Below are 12,427 nucleotides of genomic sequence, written 5' to 3'. Positions count from 1 at the left end.
GACATCTCATTATTTGAATCCAAAGAAACACTGCTTATGCTCGTACTAACGGAAATGAATCGGTGATGTTATTGCCTCCACATTGAAGTCAACCAAATGATATTTGTATGAATAACATCCTGATTGGCACAGTTGTATTTGGATTGTGAGCGTTTAACAGAGACAGAGTACATGGGAAACCATCTAATGCCAAATTGTTTTTTCATCAGGACAGAGAACTCGGCGCGGAGGAAATTGAAGGTAAATGACTATTCCAATTTTCATTCATATGTGCCGTATTTATACTGACTAAATATTTTGTTTCGTTTTTTAAAAATGCCATGAAAATGTTTGAAACTCTTTGTGGAGGAATTCTGTGGACTTCCCTTGCAGAATAATTTTTAGTTGTCATATATGGCAAGGGTTTTTATATTTTTTTGCCCAGGTGCCATTACCAAATGAACCACCAGGTGTGTTTTCTAAAAGACAAAAAGGGTAATGTGTTCCTTTTAGAAATGCTGTCTGTTCACAAGTGAACGATTCAAATCTGTAAGTTTTATTGCATCATTATGTATGTATGGTTATTATTACTGCATTGTTGAATTTTACAGTAAGGCCTGCTATGTTCTGTAAGAGTTCAAGCTCTACAGAAATCCTGCTGATTTTGCGGGGAAATTGGGTGGGGCCATGGCTCATGTCACTGCCCATTCTTCAGGACCTGGGTGCAACCCACTACAAACCAGCAGAATGGAAGTCCTTGCTGCCTGCCAGCTGATAGGGCCTCATGGAACAGGTTTGGGCAATCTCCACAACCCCTTAAACGGCAAGAGTCCACCCACACATAGACACTGTATTAGTAACCTTCATCAGAGATGCTGGAGGAGTAGAAGACTGAGGAAAAAGATCAGACTGGTGCAGTAAGGCTGGGGTTACGGCTGAGGTGCGTTGCTAGGGGAAGAGTGTTCGAGCTTTACTCCACCTCGCCTTAGGCCATCGGTGGCCAGGCAATGCATGACACTAGTTATAAAAGGAAGATATGCTCCATTCCCAACACCACGATTTGATTCCTCAACAGAAGTTTGCAGTCTGATGTTGGAGGTTGCAGTCAGAATACATGTAACTCTCAGCCTCCAACTCCTCTTTGGCTCTTCAGAGTCCCACCATTTTCCAGTCATCTCCACTCCAAGGAGATAACATCATCTTTAAATTCTGCTGGGATCATCATCATATCCTGAGACCCTGGAGGTACCAAAGATCCAATTGATCATTCATGATCGCAACTATATTTTCCATAGTTGTGCAGGAGACCATTGGTCCTGGCTTTTGGAAGAGAGGGAACCATAGAACCGGATTCCATGAACTCATTCTCACTGCATTGTCCAGCTTGAAAAAAAACCCAAAATGACAGCTTAATACTCCAAACTACCCCTGCTTATTGCCGTGAAGTTCAATTGAAAAAAAATTATGTTAATTAATATCATTTAATTCAACTAATATTTTACTATGCACATTCACAAATGAATGGCCACATATACAAATATGGCACCAATTATGCAAATACGCAATCACATATGCAAATATTCGATCACATATGCAAATACTGGACCACATGTACAAATACTGGGTCACATATACAAATACTGGGCCACATATTCAAAAACAGGGCCGCATTTACAATTGCAGGGCCACATACACAGGCACAGGGCTTTTTTAATAGCAGATTTGGCAAACCTTTTGAGGTGGGGAATGAGAAGATAGTAAGATTCTCCCAAAAGGGAACAAAGTCCCCCAGCGAACGTGTTTAACTGCATGCACAGCCCGAACACACAATGGGAGAAAAGAGACTTTGCTGTACTTGCTTCTGTGCTATAGCTGATGTGAGACTGCTAGGTACTGGCAATGGGTATGGGATTAGAGCAAAGGGATATGAGAGTGGGATTGGATCCTGAGCCAGCTCACTGGATCTCTGGCACTTTAGAAATTAACTTTCTCCAATCATAATCCCGGCGGGTCCATCTGAAGATTGAGATATTGGAATCCCCTGAGCATGTTACCTTTCTCATTCTGAGCTCTTTCAACCTTTCATTTTAAGTTCCCTGGAAGAAGCTCTTGATCCACTGACAAATCGACTTGGCACAAAGTTGATGCAAAATGCCAACAAAGAGCCTGAAATAAGCCGAGTGAATAAACAACACAGAGAGCACGGTGTCTGAAGAAGTAACTGTTAGATATATTCTGCCGGCTGTTCATTATGCTTCCCCTCCTCAGTCATGTGCTCCCAGCTCACACATCTCATTCTGTGCTGTTTTCAGCCTCTGTCATCTAGCTGAATACATCTTTTCCAAAACATGTATGGGATGCACTGGAAAAATTGGTCACAAAGGTCTGGGAGTACCGTCCCTAAAACCCTCCGTCTCCCCACCTACCCTCTCCTCCTCAAAACCCATCTCTTTGACCAAGCTTTTACACACCTGTGCTCTCCTTGGGTTCCCTGTAGCTTTTTGTTTGTCTGATTAACTTCCTGTGAACCACCGTTCTACATTACAGGTGCTTCATAAATGCAAGTGGTTGTTGGTCTCATGAATACTCACTCCCTACTTTGACTTTGTTCTACTAAGTGACGTTTGTTTTTGAACAAGTTACTCTTTGTTGGCAGAGCTCAGAGATGCATTCAAGGAATTTGATAAAGACAAGGATGGTTTAATTGGCTGTAAAGACCTGGGTAACTGCATGCGGACGATGGGCTATATGCCAACAGAGATGGAGCTGATTGAACTCTCCCAGCAAATCAATATGAACTGTAAGTTGAAGACCCTAACCACATGTGTTTTCAATCACGGTATCTTTCGGATATTAAAATCTGAAGCACCACAAATTTCCAGCTTTAGACAAGGTGAAGGCAGGTTGAATGTAATCGAGATGAAACCACAGCTCTGTGTGTGCTACAGCACCTGCTTCAAACAGCTACAACATGGAGTCAATCTGAGGAACTCTTTGCCGCAGAAGGCTGTGGAGGCCAAATCACTGAGTGCCTTTAAGACAGAGATAGATAGGTTCTTGATTAATAAGGGGATCAAGAGTTACGGGGAGAAGACAGCAGAATGGGGATGAGAAAAATATCAGCCATGATTGAATGGCGGAACAGACTCGAAGGGCCGAGTGGCCTAATTCTGCTCCTATGTCTTATGTTCTTATTTGCTTATGGCAATCACCTTATTTATGTTTGTGATGGAGCAGCATCGTGCAGTGCTCCTCCAACATATTGGGCCACAGGGTGAGTGCCCTGTCTTGATGGTGCTATCACTGCCATGGGTAGGTGCTACCAAACAGAGACCATCAGTTCTTTTGCTGCCCGGCTTCTTTCCTCTCATGAAGGTGCCTGCCTGAGGTACCTTCCCCATTCTTACCGAGTGAACCCGGGTAGGCATCAAGGATTAGTTGGGTGCCACCGCTATGTCAAATCCTATCCAAGCCCAACTTACAAATGAGCATGCCGACATGGTTTGATTCCTGCTTAAGAAGCTGGATGATGACTTGAGCTGACTTACTTTTTGCCCTCCTCAGGCCAGCGATTTTGAGGTCTGTCCTAGCCCCCTTCACTGCTGCCCTGGCTGGGATCACCTAACACCTGATAGATGCAGAATCCTAGTCCCCTCTGCGAGATTGCGAGTCAACCACGCGCTGATCGCTCTAAAAGTGACCGAGTCAAGAGTAGCACTGACACAGGGTGTGAAGCTGCTCCCCATGACACCACACTCCCCCCCCACCCCCTTCCCCCCCAGCCTCGTCAACAAGGAACGTTTACATGGAATGAGGTGGGAAGTTTAATGAAACGGAGATTAAAAATACATTGCATCCAAGAGGAATCAAGTGCAAGGTAATGCACTCTGTGATCTTCCAAAAGGAAAGAGAAAAGCAATTCAACATGCAATTTTAAATCCAGGACTCCTCTGACACACCAGTCAATTCAACGCTTGTTCAGATTAACAACTATCATCCAAAGGTTTTTTTGCAGTGAGTCTGTTTAGACTTGTTAAATCTGCTGCTCAGTAGTGAGTTTGTTATTGATCAGTTTCAATCAATTAACCCCAACCAATGATTAAATGCTATGTTTGATAATGGTTAGGCTGCATTTGATTAAGCAGAGTATTTTGCACCCTCGAAAAAGCACCATTCTCAGATTTCAGTCCAGCACTTTACAAGAGTGTATGTCTGCAGCGACCCTGTTACAATGTGGGAGTTTGCTTTGTGACCTGCTGCTCTAAATTGGTACCATATCTTCGAGATTCCATGTTCACAGCACATCCGGCCTGAGGCACTGGACAGTATAGAGGTTTGCTGCAAAATCAGATACTTAATTGTAAGAAAGAAATTCTGCGTTGTGTCTCTGAATGGGCGCTGAGATGACACAATGCGTTGTGAACCAATTTGATATCACCGCGTGAGTGTGCTGATGTTTCAATGAAAGGAGGGGGTCAGTGTTCAATGGCATTGCATTTTATTTTTAAAAACCTGTCCCTCAACAGCCGCCGGCAAAGGTAATGGGATAGCTTATAAAAATCTTCCTGCACGCTCGAATGGGCAGAAACACGCGCCAGTTTAGTTGCCACCGTGGAGGCATAAAGATAGCTTTTAATCAATCTCTCTGCTCTCCCGCTGTGCCGCCGTGATCTCACCAAAAACTCATTTACTCATCACAGGCAGGACTCCCGCCAAAGTTCCAGGGGCCCAGTCTAGGGAAGGTCGGTGGAAATTCTCCTCTTGTGTACTCTGCTCCTCAATTCTTTAAAAAGAAACCTTCCTCTTCATTTATTTAATACGGAAGTGACGTTCTGTTTAGAGATGTGACAGATGGGGCGGCACGGCGCAGTGGTTAGCACTGCTGCCTCATGGCGCTGAGGTCCCAGGTTCGATCCTGTAGCCACCTAAATTGGCCAACTCCCGATTTAAAATACCGAACGGCAAAGACTGATGGGAAAGTCAGCCAACAAGACAGAAATCGGCAGGTGTAGGTTTGCTGTGTATTACCAGACAACATCGATACCAGCGACCATCAGCATAACAAAGTAGCAGCCATCTGCATACTGATGAGCAATCCCCAGGAACAATAAGTAATATCTGGGACACACATAGCACAGTCAGACTCCCCGGCGCCAGCATGAGCCAACACGAAGGAGGTGAACGAGCACCTCAAGACCGCCCATCGATCAGGGAACCGCTCCAGTATTGGAGAAATCGAACCAAGCGATTGGGACAAAGTCTAATCACTTGGGACCAGGTACAGGATCCGGGCCCGAAAGGCGGGAAACCCCTGGGGACTATAAGAGTTAAGCCCCAAGTTCAAATCGCTCTCTTCATCTCTTCGCCCTGCCCGGGCCACCCATCAACGCGAACCAACCTTGACCGTGACCGGTGCAGTGACCACCGAAAGAAGTAAGTCTTAATTCAACGCTCGCTACGAGATAGGCGCTCCCAGCTACCAATCCGTACCAACTTCGAATCCCGCAGACTCAGAACCCGAACAAAAGGCCATTTGTTCCCCTGACCTGGTGGGCCAGCCCGAAGTTAAGTATAGGCCTGTTAGTTGTAGAAGTAGCTTAGACGTAGAATTTGTGCATGAGTAGCGATTACTGTGTATAATAAATGTGCTTTGATTTGAATCTTACTAATCGGTGTATTGGGCTATTGATCATTACTCGGACTTGAACCTCGTGGCGGTATCATAAAGATACCTGGCGACTCGAGAGCAAAGGTAATAAAACAGAGCAATTGAACGAACCGGAAAGTTAGCAACATTATTTGGCGACATCTGACGGGACCCAACCTAGAAGGCAAAACCACTCCTGGAGAACCCAGAATTTGAATTAGAGATCCAATTGGGAACAGAAAACCACAAGTGTTCAAGCAGTTCTGATCAATACTCATAATTCGGAAGTGAGTGTATGCATGCGTAACTAACTGGACGATAAGGTAAAACTGATAGATTTTTTGTTGCAACAAAACTGTCGGGAGTTTGTATATCGGAAAGTAGCGAAAGCCGTAACCGTATTTACAGCACCGCCTTAATACCCCTGTCCCAAATTTGAAGAGCAGCATTCGGATAGGAAAGATGGCAATGCAGGCAATGCAACGCCTCATGAACCCCGAGGAGTTTGCAGTCGCAGCGACCAGCAGCAGTAGAGTGGGACAATGTCCCATTTGGGAGGAAGAGATCAGGAAATATCTCAAAGGGAAAGGATGGCCCCTTTGGAATGAATTCTGTGACAATGCGGAATCAGGCCCCGGGAGTATAGGACATACTTGGTGGGAGAACCTGAGCGAGATCCACAAAAAGAGCTTAGGGAAAGCTCGCAAGCCGATGGCAATCGTGTCCTGCTTGGCACAATTGCGAGGCACAGAGGAGGTCGTTAGGACGCTCCGGAAAGAAGTAGAGGGCATACATCAAATGAGTACGGTCGATGTAAACGAGGTAGAAAGAGAGAACTTAGAATTGAGGAGGAAATTGGCAGCAAATGATGGAGAGGTGGAGGATGCCAAAAGGGCTCACCAGTCTTCTCTAGCACACTTTAGCAGCTTCCAGTCTCAATATGAAAAGGCCTATCAGGACACGCAACGTGCAGTCCTGGTACGTGAAGAAACTGAGAAGCAGGTAGAAGCATTGCAGAGGCAGTGTAGTGACCGGAAGGCAGCGTTAAGAGCACTCCATGCTGCCACCACAGAGCAAAGACAAAGCACGCTAGATCACGAAAAGTGCCGGAAGCAGATTGCAGAGCTGCAATCTGCGTTCAGTTCAAAAAGGCTTCCAGGAAACCTTTGGAGCAAAGTTAGATGAGGAAGACGGCCCTGATTGGGAAGAATTAAGCGACACAGTGCAGAGATATGTTCAGGGAACATGTGCGCAGGGAAAGCCACAGAAGAGAAAAGCGCCCCAACCCCCCACAGAGCAGATAGTTCAGGCTCCAATGAACCCAGTAACCACCCACCGCACAGCCACATCGGACGATGCGGAATTTCTATACTCCACTCCCTTAACAGTGACCCAATTACGGGACGCGTGCGATAAGATCACACCGTTCCTCCCCACCTCAGACCCCCACAATTTATTTGCCACAGTAAAGCATCAGGCGACCATGTACGGCCTGGATGAGCGAGAGCATGGAAAGCTCACAGTTTTAAGTTTAGACCCTTCAGTCGCAGCAGCCCTTCCCGACCCACAGAATGTAGGAGGAGGCACCCTTGCAGAAATGCATACCGCGATCCTGGATGCGATCGGGTATAACCGGGGTGACCCCGTAGATGGCCTCAACAAATGCAGGCAAAAGAAAGCCGAGCACCCCACAGCGTTTGCTGGATGCCTGTGGATTCACTTTGCAGCAATCTTTGGAGACTTAGACCGTGCCCATTTGTCCCCAGACAGCATGGCCAAATGGACCCGCACCCTTATCTCCCATGCCACAGAAACAGGACAGAAAGCTTGCGCGAGTTATGATCCCTCAGAGGAGGCTCAGAATGAAAAATGGGTCGTAAAAAGATTGTCCCGCGCTTGGGAGCAATCTATACAAAGCAAACCCACAGTTAAAGTTCCCGAAGAAAAGCAGGCCGACGCAGATATACAGGCAGTTACAACACACCAGAGCCCCGCATGGGTAAATGAAGGAAAGAACAGCCCCCACCCAAGTCACAGGAGTGTTACAACTGTGGACAGTTGGGACACTTTGCAAGAGAGTGCAATGCCCCTAGAAAGCCACAGAGAGCCCAGCAGACGGGCACTCTGAGTAAGAAGAAGACAGAGCCCATTCTTAGTGTTAGCGCCCGTTCAGATCAGACGGACCTGACCGGAACGGACTGACGGTGTTCGGGCTCCCCCAGTTGGGTCTGCGACACCTTTTGGGATAGGTCCGGAGGACCGGTAGTTGCAGGGAAAATTTGGGGACAGCCCATCGAATTTCTCTGGGACACAGGAGGGTCCCGCACCACAATAAATTCCTCCACCATGTTCCAAAAAGACACGTGGCCACTACAGCCACTATCACCCTCAGCGGCTTTACAGGCCACTCACAGCAGGGACACATCACAGCCCCTGTACCCATTCAAATCGGTACCATCACCACCAAGCACCCCGTGGTTTTGGTTGACCTGCCCCACACAGCAGAACACATTCTGGGAATCGACTTCATGAATTCCCACAATCTTTCATTTGATCCAGTCAACCAGTGTGTCTGGAAAATGGCAAAGACTGCAAGAGCCCCCACAACGCTCAACATAGGAGAATACGCGAACAAAATTAGCGCAGTAGGCGAATTTTGGTTCAACCCGACCACGCTTAGTACGGACAAGCAGGTTAGGGCAGTTCTGCAAAAGAACAGGGCAGCATTCGAGACCCACAAACATGACTGTGGACGGATGACTGGCTCCGTACAAGTAACAGGACCTGACCCTAGACCCGAAAACCAGTATGGATTTACCCAAGAGGCAGAGGGAGAAATCTCAAAGGTAATCGAAAGCTTATTAGAGCAGGGCGTACTTAGATCAGTAGCCTCCACTAACAATGCCCCGATTTGGCCAGTGAGAAAGCCCGATGGATCATGGCGACTGACCATCGATTACCGGGAACTCAACAAAATCACCCCCGCAGCAGCCCCCGCAGTAGCCACAAGTCCCGAGACCATGCTCAAGCAGGGACTCCATTCCCGATTCTTTAAGGTTTTGGACGTCAGTAATGGATTCTGGTCCATTCCATTGGCAAAGGCGGCCAGTACAAATTTGCCTTCACCTTTAAAAATCAGCAGTATACGTGGACATGCCTGCCACAAGGATTCCACAACTCCCCCTCCATTTTCCACCGACAGCTGGCAAATGGTTCAGCCAAATTCTCTCGCCCCGAATGTCTGGTCCAGTACGTAGACGACCTACTACTGCAGACAGACACCAAGGAAGAGCACATTGAGCTTCTGTCCGAACTCCTGGAACTCTTACACTCAATTGGTTGTAAAGTCAACCCCAAAAAGGCCCAGATTTTGGAAGATAAGGTGATATATTTGGGAACAATTATCACACATGGGAAACGTGAGATCGAGCATAAAAGGATTGACTCGATTGCTAAATTGCCCCTTCCCCAGAACGTTTCAGCCCTCCGGTCGTTTTTAGGACTGGTTGGCTACTGCTGAAACCACATTGACGGTTTCGCCAGCAAGGCAGCACCCCTCTCAGACCTCCTAAAGAAAGGAGCCCCCTGGGAATGGCTTCCGCAGCATACGGATGCTGTGGATGCGTTGAAACAAGCACTCATAGCAGCCCCCGCACTACAAGTTCCAGACCCGCTTTCCCCTTACGCTAAAGAGGTAGCAACCACAGACCGCACCCTTTCGGCTGTGCTCCTGCAGGAACGGCACGACCAGTTAAGGCCCGTAACTTACGCCTCCAGAATTTTAGATGCTGTGGAGCAGGGATTTTCAGCCTGTGAGAGGCACCTGCTCGCAGTATTTTGGGCAGTTCAGTATTTTTCGTATATTACCGGACTGAACCCCATCACAATTCTCACCGAACACACCCCTACCCAACTTTTACTGGACGGACGACTCAAGGACGGTACAGTAAGCCAGATTAGAGCAGCTAGATGGACCCTTCTCTTGCAGGGACGGGACATCACTGTTAAACGGACAAAGGCGCACACCTTTTCAGCCGACAACCTACAGTACCCCGGAACCCCCCCATGAATGTGAAATTATCTCTCCACACCACAACACAGGCCCCTTTATTGCTAAAACACCCCCCAGAAAGATAGGCAGTTCAACCCAGAGCCCCCAGCACACAGACACGTGTGAGCCCATAAGGATATATGTGGATGGATCTTCCACAGTATTGGATGGGAAGCGCACAACAGGTTGCGGTATTTATGTCGAGGATGCGCAGGGACGCGCCCTAGAGGAAATATCATTAAAACTTCCAGGCCACTTAGGCGCACAGGCAGCAGAGCTTGCGGCCATCGCATATATAGTGGAACACCCAGATTCCTTCCCCAGCCCAGCAGACATAGACTCGGACAGCCTCTAAGTCTGCAACAGCCTCACGGAATTCCTGCCCCTGTGGAAAGCAAGAGGATTTGTTTCTGCAGACGGAAAACCCCTCCCCTCAGCCCCATTGCTCTGTCACAGTTTAGAGAGAGCACAGAACAGGACTTTTGGTATAGTCAAAGTTCGAAGTCACCATAAGTCCCACCCCCCCCTGGAAATGTGAAAGCCGACGCACTGGCTAAAGCAGGTTCCAGGCATGGAGATTTTTGGACACCCCCCGAAAGCGCACCAGTAAATGCAGTTCAGGTCTCACAGACTAGGATCGAGGATCTAGTGGAGGCCCAGAAGCAGGACAGCAACCTCAGGGAGATTTTAAAAGGAAAGTATCCAGCACCCTACGAGAGATTTAAAAATGCTCTGACCACACATGACGGTGTGGTGTTAAAAGACACCCTTTATATGGTTCCTGAACAGGACAGGAATCAACTGATTTGTTTGTTCCATGACGGTCATGGACATCAGGGAATCGATCCCACTACAGCCCACCTCAAGCAGCTTTGTTGGTGGCCGAATTTAAAGGACGATGTAAATCACTACATTGAGAATTGTCTTATCTGTGCCCAGAATAATCCGGACAGATATGCCAAAAAGGCTGAGCTTAGTCACACCCAACCCATTAATGGCCCCTGGACTAACCTCCAGATTGATTTTATAGGACCATTGTCCCCTTGCAGGAATGGTTATAAATATGTATTTGTGGTGATAGATACGTTTACCAAATGGGTGGAAGCATTCCCATCCAGGACAAACACGGCAAAAACCACAGCCAAGATGACCCACCACATCTTTACAAGATGGGGACTCCCCCGCAGCATTGAATCCGACCAAGGTTCCCATTTTACAGGACGTGTCATGCAGAACGTCCTCACGATATTTGGCATCACCCACAGTCGAGTGGTATCGTGGAGCGCATGAATCGGACCCTAAAATCCACCCTCAGAAAAATGGTCCAGCAGAACAACACCACTTGGGACTCAGTCCTCCCTTTTGTGCTGATGTTTTTGCGTAATACAATTTCAACTTCTACAGGTTACACCCCACACACTCTCATGACCGGACGCCCCATGAAAGGCACAGAATTTTTATTTGGTTTAAACTTGACCAGCCCCGAGGTGACGGCCCTCACACACGAGAAAGCAGTCGAGCAATTAGTGAATAATGTTAAAACGGCTCAGCTCGCAGCCGCAGTGAAATTGGGCACAAGGAAGAAACAGAGCAAGGCTTCTTTCAACAAGATAGTGCATGCGACTGAGTACAGTGTAGGACAGCAAGTCATGCTCTCCATATACAACCCCAGCACATTCCTGTCACCAAAGTACTCGGGTCCGTACTCCATTGCGGACAAAGTAAGCCCTTCCGTATACAAGATAAAGTATCCCAACGGAAAGACTGCGTGGTTCCATATCAACCAGCTGAAGGCTTATGGAACACAGTCTAACCACGCACGCCACGTCATGCTTGACGCAGCAGACCACACCCCGCCCACAGCCAACGTAACCCTACCATCCCCCAACACGTCCAGCCCAGCCACGGACTCGACCTCGACTCCACCTCCGAAATATACACTCCGCTCCGGAACGCCACAGACAGCAGCAGCAGAGACAGCGACTGTGACTCGGACGATAGCCACAGCACGCCTCCCTACTATCCCCATGCAACAGGACCCACACCCAGTGAATCTGACCACGATTCGAGTGGTCCCTTCATGATCATTTTCCTCAACAAACCCCAACACCGACCACCGACCTACCAAGACGACCCCAATTCCGTCCCCACACAACTAGACACCACCTACTGGCACAGAGACAACTCATACAGACTTGTCCGAAACAACGAGAGCGACCCCAAATCACACCATGCAGCCCTACCAACCTTAATATATTCAAGAGTTTGGCATCCGGGAGAAGATGACGACCTTGAGTCTGACTCCCAAACCGAGAACCCCTTTGCAACCCTGTTCGCGATCGATAACTGAGGTGTCCAGATGATGTTTTAAAAGGAACCGCTTGGGAGAAAAGGTGTCCTTTCTGATGGAACCTGCAACATGTTTTATGTTGTTTGTTAGTGTTTTGTTAAATGTTGTATGTCAGACCGGGAAAAAAAATTTCCCACGCCCTTTTGGCCGAAACCTCTGAGAACTTGTCTGCACGCTCATCAGCAGAAACCGCTGAGGATTTGCCCACAGAGACTTGTTAAGGTCCCAGACGCCAGTTCAGCGGAACTCGTCTGTCGGCAGTCGCCCGTTCATAACTGCCCTTCTGGTTCAAAGGTAGAACCACTGTGGCAGCCCCCCACGATGACTACATTTCTTGCCCGTTCTTGTCGGTTGCTCAGGCAGTGGAGAAACGGCATTGGGACCCGCCCTGCCTGGGAAC

General features: G+C 47.9%; 1 protein-coding gene across 5 annotated transcripts in view; it reads left to right on the top strand.

The window, feature by feature from the left end:
- The window catches only part of LOC140409182 (calcium-binding protein 1-like), a 208,928-nt gene that overhangs the window by 164,429 nt on the left and 32,072 nt on the right, over positions 1–12,427 (top strand). For all 5 annotated transcript variants that reach the window (XM_072497421.1, XM_072497438.1, XM_072497456.1 and 2 more), the window contains 2 exons: positions 210–240; positions 2,636–2,779. In XM_072497421.1, coding sequence (XP_072353522.1) covers positions 210–240; positions 2,636–2,779 — 175 coding nt within the window. The remainder of the gene's footprint in view (positions 1–209; positions 241–2,635; positions 2,780–12,427) is intronic.

The sequence above is a fragment of the Scyliorhinus torazame genome, chromosome 1 (genome assembly GCF_047496885.1).
Source record: "Scyliorhinus torazame isolate Kashiwa2021f chromosome 1, sScyTor2.1, whole genome shotgun sequence".
NCBI lineage: Eukaryota > Metazoa > Chordata > Chondrichthyes > Carcharhiniformes > Scyliorhinidae > Scyliorhinus > Scyliorhinus torazame.
This window is presented reverse-complemented; position numbering and strand designations above follow the sequence as displayed.